The sequence below is a fragment of the Haliaeetus albicilla genome, chromosome 26 (assembly GCF_947461875.1).
Source record: "Haliaeetus albicilla chromosome 26, bHalAlb1.1, whole genome shotgun sequence".
NCBI classification, from domain to species: domain Eukaryota; kingdom Metazoa; phylum Chordata; class Aves; order Accipitriformes; family Accipitridae; genus Haliaeetus; species Haliaeetus albicilla.
Genome location: NC_091508.1, coordinates 12,972,583 through 12,996,401, shown reverse-complemented (window position 1 = coordinate 12,996,401; position 23,819 = coordinate 12,972,583). Strand labels below are relative to the sequence as shown.

At 59.2% G+C, this 23,819-nt stretch overlaps 1 protein-coding gene across 2 annotated transcripts; it reads right to left on the bottom strand.

Annotated features, from left to right (window-relative positions):
- Window positions 1–16: 16 nt before the first annotated feature.
- Window positions 17–23,627, bottom strand: STXBP1 (syntaxin binding protein 1). 2 transcript variants are annotated; one of them, XM_069771296.1, is made up of 20 exons: window positions 23,463–23,627; window positions 11,632–11,681; window positions 11,376–11,457; window positions 10,541–10,617; window positions 10,202–10,280; window positions 9,989–10,092; window positions 9,004–9,152; window positions 8,511–8,595; window positions 8,182–8,312; window positions 7,665–7,772; window positions 7,491–7,551; window positions 6,786–6,851; window positions 6,518–6,598; window positions 6,243–6,381; window positions 5,919–6,028; window positions 5,639–5,740; window positions 4,464–4,549; window positions 4,008–4,162; window positions 2,941–3,064; window positions 17–1,674 (listed from the first exon to the last, which is right to left on the bottom strand). In XM_069771296.1, exons 1-19 carry the CDS (start codon window positions 23,497–23,499, stop codon window positions 2,955–2,957), a joined length of 1,812 nt encoding a protein of 603 aa, XP_069627397.1. In that variant the 5' UTR covers window positions 23,500–23,627; the 3' UTR covers window positions 17–1,674; window positions 2,941–2,954. The 2 variants fall into 2 exon arrangements, with proteins under 2 accessions (XP_069627397.1, XP_069627398.1); XM_069771297.1 differs by lacking the exon at window positions 2,941–3,064.
- Between the last annotated feature and the right edge of the window lie 192 nt (window positions 23,628–23,819).

Below are 23,819 nucleotides of genomic sequence, written 5' to 3'. Positions count from 1 at the left end.
CACGGCACAGCCCTGGTTGCACTAGGGATGGAGATCGCTTTTATTTAGTCACTCAAGTGCTTTAGTACAGAAGAACAGATATACAGAGATGATACATGTTTGTGCTTCAACACTTTCAAACATTTAGATTCCAGTAATTTCAAGGTAAACAATTTCCAAGACAGACTAGATTATTTTTTTTTTAAGTTTTCCTTTTTGATAAATTATTTTTTATATAAATAACTGTAACAGAAAAAAAATAGTAATGTCCAACATACAAGATCCTGAAGCATTTGCATTGCTAAACCAAGAAGGAACTCAAACGGGGTGGGAGGACCAAGGAGGAACCAACAAATATCAGTGCAATGATACAGCCTTTGCCCTAAAAATATATATTTAACTTTATGGGCAAGGAACAGACGGGGAGGGAAGGGGGGGGGCTAACCACCAACGAGGCAAGAAAGAGAGATCTGGGGGAAGGAAAAGGGGGTCACAGCCTTCAGAGGGAGAGAACAAAATGATGGACCCCAAAATATTGCAGTGCATCTAATGGCAGGGGAGGGCGGGGGCAATCCTTGGGTGTAAAATAAAAAACCAACTAAAATCAGAGGTTTGGTTAAATCACTATACACCAAGCTTGTAAGAACGTCACAAGACACAGTCATTAATATACACAGAGTCCGGAGGGGGGGGCCCGGAGAGTGGGGGGGCCTCGGGGCGACGGCACGCTCAGGAACGCTTCACCACGGCATGACACGAGCGGAGCCATGCGCAGGGGCACCGAGCTTCCGTGGGGATGGAGGGAGAGAGAGAGATATATATAAAAAAATTGAATTTTTGTTATATATCTATATGCATTTTAAGGAATACCCAGAGAAGGGGGAGGCCGGGCTGCAGCAGGGCAGAGGAGCGGCCGTGCAAGCAAACGGGCCCCGTCTCCAGGTTTTGACCATTTTGGTCCCTTTTCACATGGGAATTGCCGCAGCGTGAAGCATCCCGGGTGCACTCCCCCACATCCCCGCCACCAAACCCCCGTGCCAGATGTTGGTGTGCACATCTGGCGGGAACACCCACCACCCCGAAAAGACAAGGGACAGGAGACGGCAGTGGGGACCCCCCGGCCGAGAGCGAGCAGCGACACGAGAGCCGAGCCCAGCCCGCGGCGCCTGCCTGCGCAGAGGCTGGAGCGATGGTGGTGCGTCCGTCCGTCCACACAAGACCCCAACGAGGAGCGAAACTTTTGGAGAAAGGTTTTTTTCTGTTGGTTTTTGTCATCATCATTCGCTAGCAATGGGCAGATGGGTTACTCAGCAACGAGCTCCTGGGTGCTTCGGATAGCTGCAGCTACAAATATATAGATTTTTTTTTTCTTTTCCTCTTTTAAACACAATGCATCGGTTTTCTTAATATATTTTTTTTCGGCTGTTGTTTATCCCCTCCCTGTGGATAAAATGAGATGGGGAAGGCGGCGGGAGGGGAGGGGGGGTCAACACAAGAACAAGAGAGAAAGCTGGGCCGGGCCGGGGCCGGGGCTGGGTGCAGGATCGCACCCCGGGCCGGGCGCCCAGCGGGGAAGGTGAATTCGGCATCGAGTCGGTGGCGGCGTTTCCTTTTAACTGCTGCTTTCTTCCTCTGTTTTATTGAGTTTCTTCAGCGTGTCCAGCAGTTTCTGTGGGGTGAGGATGTGCGTGGACCCTGCAGGGGCAGAGGTAAAGGGGGGAGGGCATCAGTGATGGTTTCGGGACCCCCTCCCGTTGCACCCCGGCCGCCGGCCCCGCTGTCCCAGTCTCCCCCCCCGGCGAGGCCTTACCTGGCGGCGACGGCCCCACACGCCAGTGGAAATGCTTGCGAGAAAATGTACGTCTATGGGGGTTGGGGGGTCACGGATAATGGGAAAGGAACGGAAAAGGAGAAATGAAGGAGATGTATGGAGCTGGGCAGGATGAGGAGGGGGCCGGGAGGTGCCCGTGCAGTGGGGTTGTGGCCAGTGGGGTCTTTGGGGTGCAGGAGGCACTGGCCAAAAAGCACCGGGGTGCACGGGGCGGGAGGTGCGGGCAGGCAGCAGCCGGGCACGGAGGGACCTTCCGCAGGTCGCCCGGCTCTCCCCCTGCCCGCACCGAGCATCGCTGGGGCAAAGGGGTGGTCGGGAGGGGAACGGGGTGGGAGGGGAGGAAGAAAAGGGCTCTCGCCTTCTGCTGCCCCTGGCTGGGGGGTTCGCCGGCACGGTGCCAGCGGCAGCTCCCCGCCGCGCCGCCCTCGCAGCCTCCCCGGCTCTGCGTGGACCAACACATGGCAGCGGTGGCTCGGGAGGATGCCGTGACGGGTCTCACCAGTAAAAACGCCGGCAGCTAAACCCCAGCACAGGGTTCAGGGGTCTGCAACGTCGGGGGGCTCCTGCCCATCCAAGGGCACCAAGTGCCGCAAGAGCAAACCTGAGCTTTCCCATCGATTCGGGATTTCAGCCCCATCGCACCCCAGAGCTGGGGGGGTCACGGCAGCGCCCAGCCTTCGCTGTGGGTGACGAGAGGGGCTGGAGCTGGGACAAGCGCTGGGGTCCACCCCGCATGCCCGCTGCTGCCCCAGGCACCGAACCCCCGGCCCTGCTCCAGCTGCCCGCTGCGGGCAGCATCCCGGGATGCTCCGTCCTCTGTCCGGCCCCAGGATGGCTCTGCTGGGTAGGCAGGACCCCAACCCGCCACCCCCAGCCCCTCCGGCCCCGGCGAGGGGGAACTCATGGCATGAAGGAGCCGGCCAGGTCCGGCCAAGAGACATGGCAGAGGGATGATGGAAGCGGCGCTGGATGCTTTTTCCACCTGGAAGGAGGAACTGCAAGCATTTTCTTATTGGAGAACCCAACGGAAATGAAACCCAAAATAATAATTAAAGAAAGGAGGAACGGAAGAATCAAAGAAAACCCTTCGGGGAGGAAGAGTTTCTTTTTCGTTAGTAAGCTGCCTTTACTTGGTTTCTTTGGCTCACTCCATTGCTGGAGCCTGATCCTCAAATGATACCCTAGTAGAGTCCCTGAAGTCGGGGTGCCTCAGGTCCATGAGAAATTTGGTGGGAGTGAGAATGTGAGTAGAACCTGCAGGAGAACAGAGCGGGGCTGATGGCTGCGCCAAGACCCCCCCACCCCCATTTTTTGGGGCGAGGAAGGACGCGGTTGCCACCCGGAGCATCGCAGGCGCATGCAGGGGATGGACCCCGGAGAGACGCGGGATGAGATGGGCGAGAGGCGGGATGGAGCTGGGCAGTGGTGGTGGGCCCAGTGGTGGGGGGACACAGCCGGGGGCTGCAGGAACTGATGGGGAGGGGGCTGCTGCTCCCAGGGGAATACAAGGAGCAGATAAGATGCTGGCAAGAGGCTCTACCAGGCACCCCAGGCGAGAATCCAGGGACCAGATGAGACAGTGAGGGGCTCCTGCCCCTACCCTACGATGTGTGTATCCAGCCGTGCTTCCCCGGGGGAATTTTAGGGGACCTAAAAACTCCTTGCTAACATCTGGCAGGGCTTCCATCGTGTCCTCCACACCTGACCCATGGCTCCTCCAGGAGCACAGCCGGGGTGCTGAGACTGAGCACGCAATGCATGTTGTTACATGCATGCTGCCTGTGTGTAACAGGAAAATGCATCTCCTGTTGCATGCACAGTGCACATCACGGTCGGCGTGCAGCGTTGCACGCCTCTATTGTTTTTTATCCCTGTAACGACCCTGAGGACGAGTGTGCAACACAGGGGCGACAGGAGCAATTCAAGTTGCAAAACCCCCTTCCCTTTCACCCAGATCCTCTTGAACAAAACCAGCCAGGGAGAGGAAAAATGGGAGGAAAACTGGGGATGGGTGGAGGGACATATCCTGTCCCTGGGGAGGGGAGACACAGGGGTGACAGCAGGCGGCAGAAGACCTTTCCGCAGAGTTCCAGCTCCCGCAGTCATCTGGAGCCGGGAATTTGCGGGGTGGTGCAGGGAGCGTGGGATGAGCAGCCAGCACGACGGGGCGCAGGGTCTGGCCCCGGCTCCCACTCACCTATTAGCACTTCCCACTTGCCGCTGGCTTGTGTCACCTCATAGGCGCAGCGCATCTCGTTCATGCTGACACCACCCAGGATGAAGATGATGAGGCGGGGGCCGCTTCGGTACTCGCCGGGGGCCTTGTTCTTGTGCCAGTGGCCATAGCGGGCACTAGAGAGGGAGAGGAGAGGGATGAAGGATAGGCGGGATGCAACAAACTGCACTGAGTTCACATCTTAACTAAATCACACATTAATTAGCTCCCAAACTTCTGCTAGAGCAGGTAAAGTCCAGCTTTCCAGCCACGAGCGCTGCTCGCTCTTACAGGTAGGGAAACTGAGGCACGGGATGCCTGAATGACAGCAGAGCAGCTCACAGACCTGCTGATGGATACGGCCCCTCCGGGCAGGTGAGGGATGGATGCTGATGGTGATATACGTGCCAATGTATAGGGGGAGCGCAGGAGACCCACCTGACGGCAGTGGTGCTGAAGGAGGCGGAGGAGCGGGTGGAGATGTACGGGTAGTGCTTGGTGTCCAGCTTGTCATCGATGGCGTCCTGCGGGCGGAGAGCCCCGGGGGGGGTTCAGCAAGAAGCCGGGCATGGCCTCTGGCCCAAGAGCCCTTCTGTAGGGCTGTGCCCAGGAGGATTGGCCCAACTGGGTCAGGGTTCATTTCCATATATTTGCATAGCCTTACTTTTTGGAACAATTTGGCTGTTTTCCTGTAATAGGGTGCAATTAGCAGGAGGAGGGTGGTGCTTGGCTGCTGTGGGGCAGGGACAGCACAGGGGGGATTAAGGTTATCTGTGAGATGTTGCCCTCTGTAGTCTCCTCTGGTCCTGGGGATGAGGTTTAGGGGTGCCCTGGGCAGGGGAGGGTTTGCATGGATTGGGGTAGAGGAAGGCAAGAGCTGTGTGATTTTGGAAATGGAGGGAGCTGTGGCTCTGCTTGTCATGGGTGCCTGGGAGCAGAGGTGGCACTGAACTGCGGTGATATCCCCCTCCCCAAAATGTGGCTGCAGGGTCTGTCTGTCTGTCTGAGCACGTGGGAAATGTCTGTGTTGGGGAGAAGTTTTGGTGCCTGGGATTCCCCCGGCTCTGGGGAAACCCTGGGAGTTTGCTCTGAGAGGTTGCTCTGATTCGAGGGGTGGTTGGGAGGGAATGGGTCAGGAGGAAGGTAGCACCTGGAAAAAAATCACTTCTTGGCTCTGCCCAGCATTACCCAAGCGCAGAGCTCATGGGGTACCTCCCGTGGGTACAGGTATGGCTGTGCCTGTGGGCGGGGGTGAACGGTGCCGTGCCCGTCCCCTGGCTCAGCTGGGATGTGGACAATGCTGTGACGAGGCCACCCAGCCGTGCCTGTCATGGCACACAGCGCGGCACAAGGAGCAACTAGTTTGTTACAGCATTTTGTATTGCAGGGATGCCGTGCAAGCCCGGCCAGGGCCGTGCATCCCACCTGAGGCCAGCATGCACATGGGAAACATCCCAAACTAGTTGTAGTTGCAGGCAGGGAGCAGCCTGGAGGGCACGTTTCGGGGAGAGGTGTCAGGGTTTGGGCTGGGAGCAGCCAGCTCTCTGCAGGTCCCTTCCCGGGCAGTGCTGAGGTCCCTGCTCCATCCCCCGTCCCTGTCCTTGCTGGCTCACCTCCATGATGTCCTTAATTACGGGGGTCCATCGGGAGAGCTGGTAGGTCTGCTCGCTGATCCGCTCCTTCCGCTCCGGCTTGCTCCGGCGGCGCAGGGTGGACTGGACAGAAAGAGCACAGGGACACCCTGAGACACGGGGGCTCTAGCGGTGGGATTGGGGCCACCCCAGAGGGGTGCTGGGGGTATCCTGGGGGGTACGTGGTTCCCACAGCAGAGCGGGTGCCACGGTCCTTCCGAGGGGCAACGAGAGCCATGGGGAGCGGGAGGTGGACACTCACATCTGTGATGATGGGCACCCCGAGGTGGGCCATGTTGGTGATGATCTCGCTGTCCTCTGCTGGGATCTGAGCGTGCTGGATCAGCTTGTTCAGGTTCTCCTCGGTGATACCTGGAAATGCAACGGGGAGATGGCGTCCTCTTGAGAAATGCCTCCCGGTGGGGACACAGGCCCTCCACTGTCACCTTAGGACCCCTGGCCTGGTGGTGGTTGGGGAGACAGGGCTGAGCTTTTCCATCTGGCTTAACTTGGCCAAACCCTGAGCTGTTTGCCACCCAGAGCTGCCTGCACATCTCGCCCACCCCTGCCCAGGCGTCCTCCTCACCGTTCTTCAGGAAGATGTAGAGCAAGATGATACGGATCTTGTCATAGGTGCTGACATTCCCATCCAGCAGGATTGGGACAATGGCCCTCATGGGGTCCTTGATCTTCTCACCTTCAGCATCGGTGCCCATGGCCAGGTCCTGCAGAGAACGCACATGCTCATCACACCTCAACCCATGGCTCAGTGCTGAGTTGTGGGGCAGGAGTTGCTGGCCCCAGTCATCCCCATGGGGATGTGTGTGGAGGGGGGTGATGTGGGGCTGGGGAAGCTGGTACCTGTTCAACTCGGCAGAGCTTGTCTACCGTGCCCTGGTAGTGCTTCATGCAGTCCTCAGCCAGGTGCAGGTGGGTCGAGTACTGGGAAGACACAAGCGGTGCAGTCACCCTTGCGGTGCTGGCGGCAGCCGAAGGTCCCCGTGCCACCACCCCGGCCTCAGCCCCTGCCCGCGGCTGGGGAGCCTCCAGGGAGAGCTGCCATTGCCCGCTCCCCAGGTGGGCTCAGCACCAGCTGCTCTGCACAGACATCTCCCCCCACTCCATGTACCTTGCTGAGCTCCTTCTGGTACTGCGGCATCTTCTTCAGCATCTGGGACAGGTCTCTCATGGTGGTCTGCGAGGGAAAGGGACATGGTCACTTGCCCTTGGGGACTTAGGGCTGGGCGCAAGACCGTAGGCAGGGAGCGGATGACCCTGCCAAGGACTTCTGTCCCCATGAGAGCCCCTCGCAGGGGTTTGGGGACGCCTGCCATGGCATTGCTGGGTCTCCTCCACTGTGGCTGAAGAGCAGAAAGGGGGTCTGCAGCTCTGCAAACTGGAATGCGGCAGGGGGAGAAATCCCCCCAGGACCTTCCTCTGGGACCACCATGCGCTTGGCTGAGGCTGAGATGATGCTTTCAGCTTCTGGCCACTTTCACACCCTATTTCCACTGGGGTCCCCTCACTGCCACCGATTCAGCATCTCGGGAAGAGAACCGGCTGGGGACAGAGGCAGCCACTGCAGGACGGGAACGGACCCTGTGCTGGGGGCAAACTGACCCCTGTGGCGTGGTGCTCAACCAAGGCGCCCTGTTTCCCCAGCCCCAGGCGTAGGGCCAGCACCCCACAGCCATCTCCCCCCATCAGGGACCTGAGCACCCTTGGCCCTTTGCAGAGGTCCCCATCGGGTGTCCCCAGGAAACTCTGCCATTTGCCAGCCTGTAGCCAAGTCCCCCAGGTGCCCGTTCCTGCTTGGTAGGCGCAGTCAGGTCACCTTATCGCCTGTGTTCATCCTCTTGCTTGAAGAAAACTCCTTCAGGGACCGGGTCACCTCCCTGGGGAGAGGAAGGCAGAGCCGTCAGCGGGGAGCAGACCCTTGCAGTGGGGTGGGTGGCAATGTTGAGCCGACGTCCCACCCAGCTGGCAAACCACCCACAGGGACACTCACTGGGACACCTCGGCGATGTGTTTGTGGCGCAAGGTGACCCACAGGTCGTCGTCCTCATCCAGGAGAACCTCCTTAATCCGGGCTTCCCCGATGCCGCTCGTCTCATACCTGGGAAGAGGGCAGGGAGCGTCACGGCAGGGACGGGGCTGGGGGGCACGTGGCCCCCTTGCTGCCAGAGAGGATGTGCAGCTCTAGGGGGGTGTGGGGAGATGGGAGGGCACGGGGGCTCTTCTTGGCTCTTATTTCAAGTTGGTTTCGCATCTTGCCCTCTTGTACCCCTTCAGCTGCTGAATGGTGGGAAGGGATAAAGGGTTGAAAGCTAGAAAAGCCCCTTTGGCATCAATTCTGCCCCTCATGCCTGCCAGACTGCAGGCAGGAATGGTTTCTCCCAACTAATGGCTTGTGATGGATGGAGGGATGCTGAGGCTCAGACTTCATGGCTGAGCTTCCAACTCCCACTCAAGAGCTGGACTCATGAGGGCCATGGGGGTCACGGGGACAACAGTGCTGCACTCACTTGTAGACATCATTCTCGATGGGCAGGAGGTCGTAGCTCATGGCCTGGAAGGTCAGCTCATGCAGCACTGGGGAAGCAGGGTCGAAGCCGCGGTCCAGGATGAGGAGCTGGGAGCGAGCCTTGTCCGGACCCTGCAGAGCCAGGGAAAGCCGTCAGCAGTGGGGCTGGGGGCTCCTCCAGCCCCACAGGCAGTCAGGGGAAGCTGGGGCCATTTCGGGGTCCCCGCTCGGGGTCTGCGACTGCCGCGTGGCAGAGCTCAAGTGGAACTTTAGGAGTGAAGCATCACCCGAGCATCTTCCCCCAGTGCTTCTGGCACCATCCCCGCTCACCTCGCCCATGGTGGGGTCATCAGCCTTGTAGGCATCCAGCTTGTCCTGGATGAGCTGCGCCAGCATGGCGTTGTCCTTGTAATCCCTGGGGGAGGCAGAAGGAGAGGTCAGCTCCCTGGGGTGGGTGGCTCTTGCCACCATGGGATGGGGAGGAGCTGCTGGTTTCCCTGTGCAATGTCCTTGGCTCATGGGAGAGGAGGGACCTGAGCAGGTTTTGTTGCCCGTTTCCACCTCTCCTTGGGGTGCTCACTTGGTGCCACTTGGATTTCAGGGCCCTAACCCCCTCCCCACTCTCCAAAGCATCTTCAAGTCTGAGCCTACACTGAGCACGGGTGTCTGTCCATCCCACCACCTCCTCCGTCCCCATGCCCTCACCAGCACGGGACACAGCATGGCCTCATCCGTGCCCCGTGCTCGGCACGGCCCCAGCTTCACTGAGCTGCTGGGGGAGAGGGCAGGTCCCTGGGGGGGGTGCCGATCTCGCTGCCCTTACCCCCTGTACCGCACAGCCGGGTATTCCTTCAGCGTGGCGCACAGCGTGGCGATCTGCTCAGCCAGGCGCTCCAGGATCGGGTTCTTCATCTGGGCCTTGTGGGGGCTGTAAAAGCTTTGGAAGGAGTCGGCCGAATCCAGGGAGTAAACCTGGGAGGTGCAGCAGGAGGGAGGTGAGAGGGGATGCACTGCGGGGGACGTCTGGAGGAGAGCAGCCCCGCAGGACAACCCAGTGGGTTTGGAAATTCAACCCCAGTCAAAGGTCCCCAGCCAAGCCTGGGACTGGGCAGCCGGAGCTCAGCGATGCTCGGGGCATCCTTTGGGCTTTCGGCTGCCAGCTCTGGACCCTGATGCCTTCCCCAGATCCAGCTCCACGGCACGGTCCCTACCCACGTGTAGCCCCCCAGGGTGAGCAGAGGAGGCAGGAGACCCCCTGCCCACAGCAGTCACCTGCTCCCAGGCAGTAAACCAGGGACCTGGGGACAAGTGGGGACACGCCGCTCCCTGGACATGACACCAGTAAGGACCAGAAGGCAATGTGGCTGTGTGGGGGGACGCCAAGAGGTCATCTTCCACCTGTCTGTCTCCCCAGAAATGCTGAGGCTTGAAGGGTTAAATGGCACCAAAGAGGTCCAGCACCATCTGTCCCTCCCTGTCCCCCTCGTCCCCATGTCCCCAGCAGGGGCAGATGGCACAGGGCCGGTGCCCTTGGCTGGGGAGCGTGCCGGCAGCGCACAGAGCTGGCCACTGCAGCCGCCGGCACAGGGCCAAAGCGCGGCGCCCGCTAAATCCCCTGCAGCGGATCAGCCCTGAGAAGTAATCAAAGGAGACAGGGAGGCAGAGCCGAGCAGGGGGCGAGGAGCTGGCCGAGAGGGATGCAAGGCTGTTACACAAACCCTGATGGGCTGGAGAAGGACCCAGAGCATCCCCCAGCTGTCCCATCCCCCGGACCACCTCGGCGGGGACGGTCCCCAGCCCGGCCTCACCTGCGACTCGGAGGGGAGGAAGGCAATGTTGATCTCCGTCAGGGTTTTGATGACCTTGGCGGCACGCGATTTCACCAGCTCATTGAAGAGGGCATCAGGGCAAGCTGCAAGGGGAGGAAGAGGAGGAGGAGGGTAGCGCTCAGCATCCCTGCATCCCCACTTGCTTGCATGCGTTTTAGTGACAGGGACTTTCCCTCCCCTCCAGGTACTCACAGTCAGTGAAGAAGACGTGGGCAGCTCTGTACTTGGAGGTGGGGGGATCCTTGAAGTCGTTGATGAGGGAGTGGACGGACTGCAAGAGAGAAGGGACCAGCTGGGCTGGGCACGGTGGCACCGCAGGCATCTCAGCAGGGTCACCCAGGGTCCTCCCTCCTGGCACGGGGGGAAGCTCTGCACCTCTGGCCCACCACCCCGGCAGCACTGCCGGCCTCGCTGGAGCCAAGATGCTTCCCATGGGTATGGCTGCCTGCCCCAATGTGGGCATCCCCCTGCTTCCCCCAGGCAAAGGCTGTGCCCCCCCATCCCTCCCCATGCCCCACACTGTGTATTCACCTTCTCGGAGGGGGTGATGAGATAGACGGCCTCCAGGCTGGGCAGCGGCTCCCGGCGCTTGTTGATGTCTTCCACAACTGGGGGGAAAAACAAGGGCCATGGCAGGGTCGGGTGCGGGCAGGGGCACTCAGCTAGGCAGGGTTGTTGGATATCCCACGGCACCACAGGACCAGCCCTGCCAACTCCCCTGCGTCCAAAATGTCCCCAGCTGCTTGCCCCTGCCCACCCAGGAGCTGGGGCAGGGGCTGTGCCCACCCTGTCCCAGCCCCACGGTGCCCCACTGGGGCTGCATGCCTGGGTGCCTGGCAAGGTCCCGGGGGGCTGGTGGATTTGTCTGTGTGCTCCTGTGCTGCTGTTGCCTTGGTTTATTCCCACATCCCTCCGCTGGAGGGGACTGCCTGGGGGTGATGCTCTGGTGGTATCCGGGCTGGGGCAAACCCTCGCTTCCCCCGAACACCTCCCAGTGCACAGCCTGGGATTGCCTTCTCCTTTCCAAGTGCTGCAGGGAGCTATTTATAGGGCTGACATAAAATAACACCTGGTCTTCTCCTCGGACTGAGATCCTGCCAGGACAGAAGGTGTTCGGGCTCCTCCAGCCCCAGCAGGCAAGGAGGAAGGCTGTGAAACATGAGCCTGGCACCAAGACAGTCGTCCATGAGCAATGGGAGGTAGCGTGTCTCCATCCCAAATGGGATGGGGCTGGGTGAGGGCTGTGCCACCACCTCGACTGGCCTGTGCCAGCCTGGAAATGCCTTTGCAGTTCCCCTGGTTCAGAAGGAGGTTTTGCCCTTCCTACAATGAGGTTTGCGAGAGACAGCCGCGAGCCGGTACTCACTCGTTATGCCCTCCGTCATGATGTCGGTCATCTTGCAGCAGGAGGAGAGCATACGCATGCTGAGCTGGTCCACCACCAGCACCTGGGGAGAGGGGCTGTGAGCTGGGGGCACGGCAGGCAGCCAGGGAACTGCTCTTCCCCACCCCTCCACCCGCCCTTGGGGGCTCCTTGCCCGCACCTACCCCCTTCCCTGCTTCCTCCTCCCCACCCTCCTCCTCTTCCTCCTCTCCCAGCCCCCCTGGGGTTTGGCACTCACCTTCCATTCGCCCTTCTTCTTCACTTTCCGGATCACATCATGCATAATCTCTGCAAGAGAGGGAGCATAGGAGGGGGGTGAGCACCCCAAGTGCCCCCCTGTAGCACCCCTGGGCCTGTCGGCAGCAGTGGGGTCTTCGCTAGGGCCACCGAAACCCCCACCCATGTGCGGGGCCACGGCAAGCCCTGCTCCCCCGGTGCCTTTTCTGGGGACATGGGGAGGAGATGGGGGGTGGTTTTGGGGTACCCAAGGAGGGGCGGTCACCTCCCAGCCCTGTTTTTCTCTCGTGCTTGGCACTAACAGACGGAGCCCACTCCGGTGGGGAGCCGTGGGCTGGCAGAGGGTTGGGGGGTCCCTTGGGGGAGCCTGGGGGCCACCCCACACATCTCAGCCCTAATCCGAAGCACCGGGAAAACAACAGCGGCTTAAGAGCTCCTTTTAGAAACAAGAATCAAGCAGCCTGAGCCTGTTCCTTGTAATCCCCCACAATCTCATTTTGTCTCCCGTGGCCGCCAGGCTTACACAACCAGCCAGGATGGCAGCACCCGCGGGTCCCCCTGCACCCCAGGGACCCCTCAGGGCTGGGGCCAGCCCATGCCCATATTCCCGGGCACAGATACCGCGGGCCAGCCTGCAGGGCTGCTCCCCGTGGGGTGCAGGCTAAGGACACCTGAGGAGGTGGCCCTGGGAGTGGGACGGGGATGTCACCTTTCAGGGCTGGGTTGCAGGAAGGGGGTTTCAAGCCTTGCCAGAGTAAGTACTTGCCCTCCTGCCAGACACATGTGCTGCCTGAACATCTGTGCTGGGGGCCATGAGGTGCCCCCAAAACACTGAAGGCCCTTTTTTTACCCTTATGTATGAATCATCACCCCTTGCAGAGCAGGGACATGCCGGGGAAAAGAGCCTGTGTCTGAGAGCGGCTGCGCCATGTCGTCTGCATGGTGCTTCTACCCTGGCTTTCTCCCCTGGAGGGTTTTGCTCTGACCCTCTGGTCACAGGGAAAGGGATGGAAATGCCAAGTTAAAACCCAATTAGGAAATGTTTCTAAACTAGAAAACATGTGAAGTGTGGGGAGCCCATTGCTGAGGGTGTCACCCTGCCAGCCTCAGCCTTGGGACCCTTCCCCTGTGGGATTGACCCCAACGGTGCCAGTCCCCTTGGTAAAGTTCAATTTGGGTTTATATGGGGCAGTTTGGGGCCTAAATTTGTCCCTTTTATAGAATAAGGCTTGAGAGATGTATGCAGCGGGGACTGCTCTGGGAGCACCCACCCCCAGAAACTCCTGCTTTTGGGTGATGCTGAATTTGGACAAAACACCCCATCTTCCCAGCCCCCACCCCCACTGGGGATTTGCACAGATACAAGCGCCTTGGGGCCAGCCGGGGCCTCACAGCCGCCCTGCGCTGCACGGAGCATCCTCACCGGGAGAGCAGAGGGTCCCTGCCCGGCTCGGCTCGGCCCCGGCCCCCCAGGGTGATGCCCCCTGTGGTTTCCCCACACTGTTGGGCTCATTCACTGTGCTACCATCCAAACACTCCATGGTGATTTCACAGGCTCAGCGAGGCTGTAACACTGCCTGGGCTGCCTGCAAGGCTCAGAGCCGAGGCACAGGGATGGCAACTGGTGCCACCAGGGATAAAACGGGAGCCTCTGAGCGCTGCTGGTGTCTGTCCTGCTGTAAAACTTGGAGGCAGCAGTTCCTACCACCGCACATCCATGTCCTTCCCAGCAACATCTGCCTCCTCGGGGGAGCCCTATAAGGGTGCTGGCCATGAACTCAGGGTCCTGCCTGCCCTTGGTCACATCCTTTACCCTCGCCATCAGTACAGGGGGTGCAGGGCACCTCCAGACCAGGGAAGAAAGGATGGACGGTAACTGGGTACAGATGCTCTGTACCCCTGAGCCTGACACTGCTTGGGGAGGAAAAGCTGCTGCCTGCACCCATGTGCACTGCACACCCGCATCCAGGTCACCCACACAGCAAAAAAGTGAACCAGGAATTGTCCTCTACCGTGGGCAGGAGCTGGAAGTGAGGGCTGCCCGTGTGTCCCCAGTCCTGCCCTCTGGTCCTCTGCTGGCGCAGGAGCGGAGCCGGGAAGGAGAGACGCCAGTGCATCCCTCCTCTTCCTTTCATTACTCACGTTTGGCTCCTTCCCCGGAGCAAGGATCCAGGAATAACAGTGCTGTTTACAAGGCAGCACGCACGTGCTCTCCATCCCACACCAACAACCTCAATCACAAATGACAGGGAGTAAAACACGGAGGGCCGTGGCAGTGCACCATGTGCCAGGCAGCGATACTGGCTAAGGAACTGGTCAGGGTCTGGCTGTGAGCAGCCAGAAAGAAATCCTGCACCTATAATGAAAATACTGCTTTGCTCCAGGACCGGGAAGGGAAGGAAGGAAGGAGGCTGGGAAGGAACATCCTGGGGCCCAGGGGAAGGTGCTGTCGGTGCAAAGGTTCTTGTGGCTCAGCTGGCTCAGTATTCCCGGCACCCTCCGTTTGCTGCAGCAAGGCGGGTGGACGGGAATCCAGGGCAGGAGAGCCCAAAAAGGGCTCCCCAAAGAGCTGCCTCAGCCACCCCTGAGTTTGTCCTTGCTGTGGCAGCTGCTGCAGAAGACATTCCGTCTTCAGCACCTGGCTTTGTGGGAACTCTCTCTCTCTTTTGCATGTGTATGGGCTGAGCTGGATGTGTGCGATGGGGGGAGCATCTGCCTGGCTGTGCATCTCCTGGTGCAAAGTGCCTGATCCTGGCACCAAGATGGGCCTCCTAGAGCAGAAACTGGGCACCTCTGAGGGTGATTGCTCTGAGCTTTGTTGTTTTAGGGCATCCATGCCCTGGTCAGAGGTGGGCGCCCATCAGCACCGGGGGCCAGCCCTGCTCCCAGCGTGCTGCAGAGCTGCCCTGTGCCTGGGCTGCAGACAGGCACAGCCATTCCCTAAACCAATGTCCTCTCCTGCCTTTGACCATGGGTCAGATCTGGCTCCAAAGGTCTGCTCTTCCACCGGCTGCCAAAGCCAGCTCAGAGCCTGGGCAAGGCTGGGAAAGAGGCAGATCCACAGAGCACCCTCCAAAGAGGCTCCGGGGCCCTGCCAAAGCCAGGGAGGGTACAAGACACAAACCTGAGCAAAAGCCTGAGATCACAGCGTCACATTTGGAGGAGACGTGACCATGACCTGCACCTCCCGGCTGTCCTTGCAGCAGCCACTAAACCCTCAGGTTAGGGAAGAGTGGTCTGTTAGCTCTTGGGTGGACCAAGAGCGCAACACTAAATGCTGGGGGTGGCCAGGTCTGGCACGGAAAGTGGGAAGATGTGGGAATTTTGAGGTGAAAAGGTGCAGATGTACGAGGATACAGCTGCTCCCTGGGACTGTTCTGGCTAACGTGGCTGCTAGCAGTGGAGCTGGATGCTGTTTGTGTTGCTGTGGCTGGGAAGCTGGGCAGGAGGTGAGCACTGCCTACACCCCTGGGAGGAGCAGGGAGGTCCCCAGGCATCTCTGAACAAGGACCTTGCCTTTGCTGTGGGGCACGAGCAGTGTGTCACCTCTTGATGGGTAAGAACAGCTCTGGGTGACACCAGCTGCATCCCAGTTAGCCTAAAGTACCACCCTTCCTGACCAGCATCCCGCCAGTGGAAGAGCTCCTGGGGCACTGCTCACTGCAGTGCTGGGGCTGCCAGGTAGGAGGTGAGCACAAGGGGATGGATGAGGCACCGAGGGCTTGGCCAAGGCCAGAGCTGAGAAGACACCCGGACCTCTCCTTGGAGCAGGGCAATTTCTAAGCAGCCTCTCTGGCAAGGGCACATCTAACCAGGAGAAGGGATGCCAGCGCATACGAGCTATCCAAAATGAGCAACACCAGGGAAGGCATCCTAGAGCCAATTCTACACTCAGGGGAAGTTACAGGATCAGCAAAAGACTCCCAGGGAAATAGCAGCTCCTCCATTCCCTGAGGTCCTCAAGTCAAGCCTGGCCACCTCCCAGGAAGCAGTGCTCTCACATCCCCATATTAGCAGGTCAGATGTTGCCGCCTGTGTCCCCAAATGGGGACAGCCAGCCAGAGCTTTTAGGCTCTAACGTCAGTTGGTGACGCTTACAGTCAAGCTTTTCATCTTGGAGATAAACCAGGTTTCAGGGGAAAAAAAAAACGCATACGCTTATCTCATCCAGTGCCTCCAACACTTGGCTTGTCTGGACCTACCACGTTGCATCTGTTTCCTTCAGGCTGGAAGAATTTTAATTACCATTTCTACCAAGAACGGACAATACAGACAGCTCTGGACTTATCCTCCAATGTAGAGACAACATCAATGCCTATGGACAATGAAGCGCATCTCACCTGCGAATGGAAGACCTCCAGCGCTCTTGAGTAATATGGTCTTAAAAGTGCAATCATGGAGATGACATGCTTGAGAGCAACCTCCTCCCCCGGCCCATCACCTGCAGTTAGGCTTGTTCTCGTGGTGAGGCGTGGCACGAAAATGACCCACTGCGTTGTTCTCAAGCAGGGCCAGAAGCTGGTGACACGGTGGCCTAGTAGGACTTGAGCCCATACGTCACTCCAAGAGGCTTAGCCCACATTATTTATACCAAGCTGGCTGGGCAGCCTTTCTCCAGGCCTGCCTTGCCTCACTTGCTCATGGCAACAAGCAACCAGCCCTGTGTCTCCAACTGGTTCTGGGGGAAGAGGGACCAACCCTGTCACCGCTTGTGCCCACACCAACAAAGCTATGACCAAGCACAACCTGTGCTGAGACGGACTCATTTTGGGATGCCCCAAGCCCGCTATCCTCCTTCAGAACAAGCCTGAAACCTAACGAGCAGCCCTGACCTCCACTGGTCGGTGGAAGCAGTAAAACCTTGTGCTGGCCACCACCCTGCCCTGGAGCACCAGGACGGGTGAGGGATGCCGCAGCGCTGACCCAAGCCTGGCCTGTGCCAGCAGCCATGGCCAAGGCCTTCCCTCCTGGAGCAATGCAGGAGGCCAAACCCCTGCTGCTCAGAAATGCTCCTTTGCTGCCACGTCCCAGGACTCCATGGGCTGCACACCTTGGCCTGATGTGGTAAGGGAAGATGGAGTTGCTGTATGGACAGGCAACAGCCTGTAGGAATTGCCCAAGGAGACGAGTGGTCCTGACCACAGGGGGCTTTTCCCTGTCACAGGCAGGGCTCAGTCCTTTCACTCTCCTCATGCATCCTCTGTTTCGGGATACAAAATCCCAGAGCAGCTCTGGAGAGCCGGATCACAGAAATCCATGGTGAGGTTTGCTCAAGACCCACTTCTCTTAAAAAGCTGTCATGCTGCATCTCCAAGACAAACATGTTTGGCTTTGGGTTGGCCTGGCAACTGCTTTTTTGCTGGTTCATTAACGAATTGCTTAAGACAGTGTGAATGTTACATAGATACAACCGTGTTTGAACGTAGTGGAGCACGTATCTGCCTCTGAACATCCTCAGTTGGGGATCTCTAGGTGCCAGTGTACCATCCCCAATAAAATAGGCTTCAGGGACCAGAGGATGGCAGGAAGGGCATCAACCCCATTCAGGACATAGAGAATAACTTCATTTACAGAAGGCAAAGCCCAGCTGATGTCCTTCAGTGTGGCTAAGAGCCATCTAAGGCATGATTTGAGTCTGGAGATCACTGTGTCCATAAACCAAGAAAGTCTCAAACATCTCCCCTCCAGCAGTCTATGTCCTGAACACCTATTTTTCTCACTGGATTATTTCTGGTGCCCACCTGGAAGACCCCAGCCTTTCTGGAGGACACATGCCTCATGTAGGAACACGCTGGTGGTGCAGCCCAGGTGCCGTCCAGCTGCAGCAAGTCCTGCGTGGGCAGAATTGCCCAGGCTCAACTTCATCCTTTCCTCCCCAACCCTGAATGAGGTGAACTTTGATATTTTCACATCCAGAGCAGCACCGCACATCTCCCTCACGGCTACTGGTGAAACATGCCACGTGTTGAAGCCACACCGAGCAGTATTTGTGCTACTCTGGGGAGCCGTGCAGTGCTGCTTTGCTGCTGGGGCTCTAGCTTCAAGGATTAGTCACTGTAATCATCATAGTAACCTGTGATTAATTCCTCTTTTTCCTATTTGCGCTGTTCTCATGAAGGATGTACGTATTTATACCTGCCAGCCAAAGCCATGGGAAACCTGCATAGCCCAGAGAGAAGGAGGACAGAGCCCTGGAGGTCTTGAACTCTTTAGAAATTGAATAACACACCTAAAAGGAAATAAGGGAAATGAAATGTATGATCGCTCCCACAAATTGCTCTCACTGACTGCACTGGAGAAACAGGGTAAAATTCAGAAGGATTTTCACTGCAGGATCACCCCAGGCACAGTTTCCTCGGGTCTGCACAAGGATCTGGGACTTGAGCAGAGCTTCTTCATCTGGGTAGAGTCAATGGGCCACAGACCACATCAGATCCCTTTTGAAGGCATCACCTTTCACTAACGCTTGTCCTCTTCCACCAGGTGTTTCCATCCCCAGCAGAGACCCTGTACCTGGCTGTCGGCGGCTGTAGGTGCTGTTGGTGTAGCCAATGTTGGCAGTGCTTCTGTGCCAAGAGGAGCCAAGAGCTTTCCTGCAGCAGGAAGGCACACACGGCATGTCACAGCATCCCGGAGGGGAGGTGACCCTCTCCCAGGGGTGAGTCATGCTCTCCTGCGTGTGCAGCCATGACTTTCTGAGCTGGTTCTTCTCTGCCTTGAACCAAGAGGGAGCAAAACACCAATAAATTGGGGCTCTTCAGGCTCGGCTCGGATGCGAATCCAGGCTGGGCTAGTCTCCTGTGCCCACATGGACAGCAGGGACAGGCTGGAGGGCAGCTGATGTGTGCCTGAGCTGGTCCAACTCTGAGTTGTCTTTGCTGCTCCCTTAGCGGCACAACGTCAAACCATCTGATGGGCTCCATAAATGACCCTATAGCACATGTGTCATTGCATGTGGGCGTGCACATTCATGTGTTTGTGTGTGTACGTGGGCAATGTGGAAGCCCATAAATTAATGCACCTTCAGCTTGATCTATTTTTGCACTCTCCAAAACAGAAGAGCCAAATTCCTTCCTGCACCGTGAGTTGGTGGACGCAGCATCTGCTTCTCAGCATGCAACTAAAAGCCATGTGACGATGATTCTCTTTTTAAATGTGTTGATTTTGTGGGAAGAGGGAAGGAATCTCTCCTGGGACATTTTTCCTGGGAGGTGCAGGGGAATTAGACCCAGACCTTACTTTTCTTTTTAAGAGGGAAAGCGTCTAAGTCCTCTATATTGGTGGCTTTTTTCAACCTTCTTGCACATGCAGACACTGGTGGGTGGATGTAGACCTGCCAAAGTGAGGTTTGTCATTCTTGGTAACCTTCCATGGTCACGTACAGGCAAGTATTTCTCAGGAAAAAGTATTTCCCTGGAGTAGACCATGGTTTAGAGACTGAAATTGCTCTACCCTGTGCAGGTGAGCCCTGAATTTTGCATATATTTTTTCAAGCTTCTCCAACTTGGAACCAATGTTGGAGGCTAGAGAGACCCTGGAGACAGGGCTAAAGGCCCGAGCAGAGGCTTTGCCAGGTGCCCGTTCCTATACCGACACATGGGGCAGGCGGCACCATGCCACTCTCGGGACTCCCCAGAGTTGGGGATTGGACGAGTGGGCTGCCCAAGAAACGACTGGCTTCAGGGTCTGCTCCCACCCACGGGGGACAGGGCGCAGAGACTCTCTCTTCCTCACCCATCCACTTCACCATCACGCTGAAACCAGGCTCTGCCCCCGTGCAGGCAGGAGGATGCAACGTGCATCCCTGCAACGGTCCCACCAGCACCAGCCAGCCCTGTGCCCTTCGCTGCCTCCTCTTCCTCTGCTTGGCAGAGACCTTGCCAGACCCGGCTCTGGGGCAGCACACAAGCCTCACACTCTGGGTCCCGAGATGAGCTCGGAGCATCCTCAAGGAGCAGCATCTGGCCCCTGAAGTCTCCCTGTGCCCCCGGCACAGGGGTGGTGGGAGCAGTGAGGTGCCCCAAGCAGCCTGGGTGAGTCATGCACCAGCAACCCGGCAGCAGGTCCCCAGGGCCCCTGGCTGTGCCCCGAGGCTGGCAGCAGCAGGCAGCCCTGCCCCTGCCTCCTCCCTATACTGGAGGTGCAGCACAGCAAGTGCAGCTCGGCGTGAGCCTGTGTCCCTGAGTCATCACACCCCAGCGCTGGACAGGCAGGGATGGACCCTTGAGAAGTACAGATGGGGACACCGAGAGACATGGTACGGCAGGGAGTGCTGTACGTGGGTGCTGAGGGCCCAAGAGACCTCGTCTAGGCAGGATTTAAGCGTGGGGCTCCTCAGTGCGGCTCCAGCAGGCAGGCACCCGGGCACAGGTCAGCTCTGCGGGAGGCTGTATAGGCAAGGATGCTCCGTGGGAGGATCAGCTGGTGTCCTGGGGGAAAGGTGTTTTCTTGCTGTCTCTGGAAGTGAGCAGGGCGCTCCCTTATCCCGGGGCTGCTCTGCTTCTCCCATGTCTTGCTGTCCATGACAGCAACACGAGCAAACAGCAACATGAGCAAAAGGAAGCCCTCGGGGAGGTTTCTCTCATCTTCCAGGTGAAGGGGTCCAGGGGTTTTCGGATCCAGCATGGGCATCACCTCTGTATGCTCTGGCTACGTGTCTTGCACCAGCCCACCATGGTGGCAGGCGCTGCACAGGTGTCACCCCTGCAGCACGGCCCATCTTCCCTCACTGGTGATGGTTTAATGAAGTAAACCCAGTCTCCTCCTCCTCTCCACTGCAGGGTGCTGCAGGAGAGCGGGGACCGGGCTGTGCAGGAGAAGCTCGGGGCAGGCTGCCCTGAGAAGATCCGAGGAGGCCCTGGGGCAAGAGAGGATGGGAGGAATGGTCATGTGGTGGGAATTAAATGAAGATTTGGGGATGGGTGTCCTCAGAGGTGGGACCAGCTGCCACACTTGGGTGAGATTATTCTAACCAGCACCAGAGCAAAGCGACTGGTTCTCCAGTGGGGCTCCCTGGGAGGTGCCCGCAGAGCAAACAGAAGACACACCAGGAGGACCTGCTCCTCAGGCAACACCTCCGGGGCTGAGCGCACTCAGCTTCAACCCCAGCCAGATGAAAGCAAATCCTGGATGGATGCAGCCATCACTGCTGGCTACTGCAGGGAGGCACAGGGACAGCCCCCCTAGCATGCACCCCACGGCTCTGGGGGGCAACAATTCAGTTCTGCCGATCTGCAACACTCACCCACCTCATCCCCCTGCCCACCTCCTCCCAGCTCTCCAAGGGCCTTCAAAACCCATCTTGTTATGGCACCAGCTGGTCAGAAGAATAATCCGCGTTTGGAGGGAAGCCAGGGCAGAATGCAGCTCCGGAGGGGGGGCCTGCCGGAGTGAGCCATGGAAACACGGCAGCATCCTTCTTCCTCAGGAGGGAGCCCAGCAGGGATACCCTGCCCTGGGGTCAGCCCCAGGCTTGGACCTCTTGCTCCTTACGAGCAAGCATCTTCTGCAGGTAAACCTTTGGGGAATCCCTGCCTGAAAGCAGGCTGGCGCAGTGAGGGAGAGCCAGGGAAATCTTGTGCTAGCCGCATTGGTGCCCAGGGAAGGGGGAGGTCTGGGTACCCTGCAGGCTGGTCCTAACTTGGGGGGAGCAGCTCCGGCTGAAAACAGCACCTCAAGGCAGGAACTGACCCACCAAGACCAGGAGCTTCCCGTGGCAGCCTGAGGAGCACCTTGAGCCCCGTGGGAGGGGAGAGCTGAACCCCACAGGGTGCTCCTCCAAGGGCCCCTTGCTCCTATGCAGCATTTTGCCTGCACGAACCCTGCTCTCTCCTTCCAAACACCCACGCTCCGCCGATAGCCCCGCTATAGCACTGATGCCCAGCTACCAGTTATCATTTTCAGTCTGGAATGATATTTTTCAGGGAAGAACAGAGCAGTTTGTTACTAAACCCTGAAGGGAAGGATTGAGCCAGATTTCCCTGATGCTGCCTTGAACCTCCGTGTGTGTGTGTCTGCATGTGTGTGCTCTCTCCCAGCCTATTTCAGCGCAGAGACAATGAATGAAAATAAGGGACGTGCTGTGGCACTGGTCTGTGTCCCCTCTTTAGCCAGGGCACTGGATAAGCTGGATGGGGCCCTGCCTGGGGGTGTGTGGGTGGCTGGTCCAGCTTCAGCCCCCCCCCACACCCGGCTGGGCTGGGAGCAGCCCCTCTCCCCACCCCGAAGGCGAGGAGACCAACCCCTCCAAAAGAAAACCCAGCAAAGCAGAAGAGCCAACCTCCCCCCTCCCCAAAGCTGATCCTGCAGCAGAGAAACAACGGGGCATTTCCCTGCCTTTTCCCTTTCATTTTGCAGCTGGCTGGGCTCTAACCCCCAATGCAGCACCCCAGGGCGCCGGGGGGGGGGGGGGTATGGCGCAGCCCCCCATCCCCGGGGCAGGTGACGACTGGGAACAAAGCAGGAACATCAATCCAGGGGGATATTCCCCCCCCCCCCCCTTCAGATCACCACCCACCCGATCACACCACCAGCCCCGGCCGCACCATCTGCAGCCTGCGCGGGAGGGATTCGCTGCACAACGCGGCGGCTGCCGGAGCCACCCCACCCGCGGGGATTTCACCCACGTACGCACCCCCACACCCCCCCCCCCCCACGCACACCCCCCAGATTACACACCAACCACCCCCCCCCCCAAAAAAAAAAAAAAAAAAAAAAAAAAAAGGAGACCCGGCCCCGGCTGGCCACGATGCCACGGAAATAAATCCTGCAAGAGGAGCGGGGAGGGACGAGACGGGCTTTTCATGGCTGCGGGGAGCCCGGGGGAAGTTTCCACCGGTTCCTGCCGTTTCTGCTCTTCATTTAGTTATTTTTTTTTAATGCGGAGTTTTTCGCTTTAATTTTGCTACGGGGGAAAGGAGCCGCAAGCCGCCCCCCCGCCCCCAGCCTCGGGCGTTTTGGAGAACACCCCCCCCCCCTCCGCCATCAAGTCGTTGAAAATATCATCTTGCAACAGCCGGGGGAAGGAGGAAGCAAACCCAGGGTTGCTCCGTTCCCACCCGCCGCCTTCCCCCCCCCACCCCGGAGCTCGGCCGCCCAAAATAGCATGGTGGATCGCGACCCCAAAGGGCGCAGAAATGCCCGGGGGGGTGGGCTTTGGGGGGGGGGGGGAAGGGGCACGGCCGCCCCGAGATCAGGGAAGCGAAGTCACGTCCGGGAAAAAAAAAATAAATAAAAAAAAAAAAATCATTAAAGCGGGATTTGCTGCAGACAAAGCCGAGAGGCGCCCGGCCTGTCACGGCGGCGGCGCTGGGGGGGGTTCTGCACAGCCGGACATCCCTGTGCCCCCCCCGGCCCCCCTCCCCGGGCTCAGACCCCCCCATGGAGGGGGGGAATTGGGCTTTCCTGATTATATTCTGATGAGGCGATCGCCCCCCGGCCATTTAGGAACCAGAGGCGGGGGGGGGGGGGAAGACTCGAGAGCCTCTCGCTTCCTTTTTCCACCGCCCCCCCTTCTCCTCCCCTCCCCTCAGCACTGCAGAAAAATCCCAACAGCCTCAACACCCCCCCCCCCAAACTAAAAAAATAAAATCCGGAGGAAAACAGCAAGCCCCGACCCCCCCAGCCCACCGGGCCGGCTTGTCCCCCACGTCCTGCCGGCTGCCCCACGGGGGTGTCCCGTCGCCCCCCCCCGCTCCCCCCCGCCGCCCCGAGGGTCCGTATTGCGCATCCGCAGCATCCCCCCACCCGCGGAAAAGGGGAGCCGGAGCCTGGCCAGTTTCACGCCCCCCCCCCGCGGGGTGCTCAAGTAGCGCGGCCGGACGCGGATCTTACTTTCTCCCACCACAGCCTTGAGTCCGATGGGGGCCATGTCTCCGTGCCGGGGGGGTCCGCAGCGGCTGGGGAAGGATATTGGGGGGGGGGGCACCCACACGCACACACAGCCGGACGAGGCTGCGGGTGGCGGGCGCAGCGCCGGGCGGCGCAAGGATGCGGAGGGAGGGAAGGGGGGGGGGAGAACGGGCGGGCCGGGGCGGGCGGGGGGGGCAGCGGGCTCCGGCGGCCGCGGCGGGGCTCAGCTGACTGCGCGGAGGGGAGGGGCGGCGGGGGGGCGGGACGCGCGTCACTCCGCCCCGCCCCGCGCCGCAGCGCAGCGCCCGCCCGCCGCCGCGGAGCGCCCCCTGGCACCCG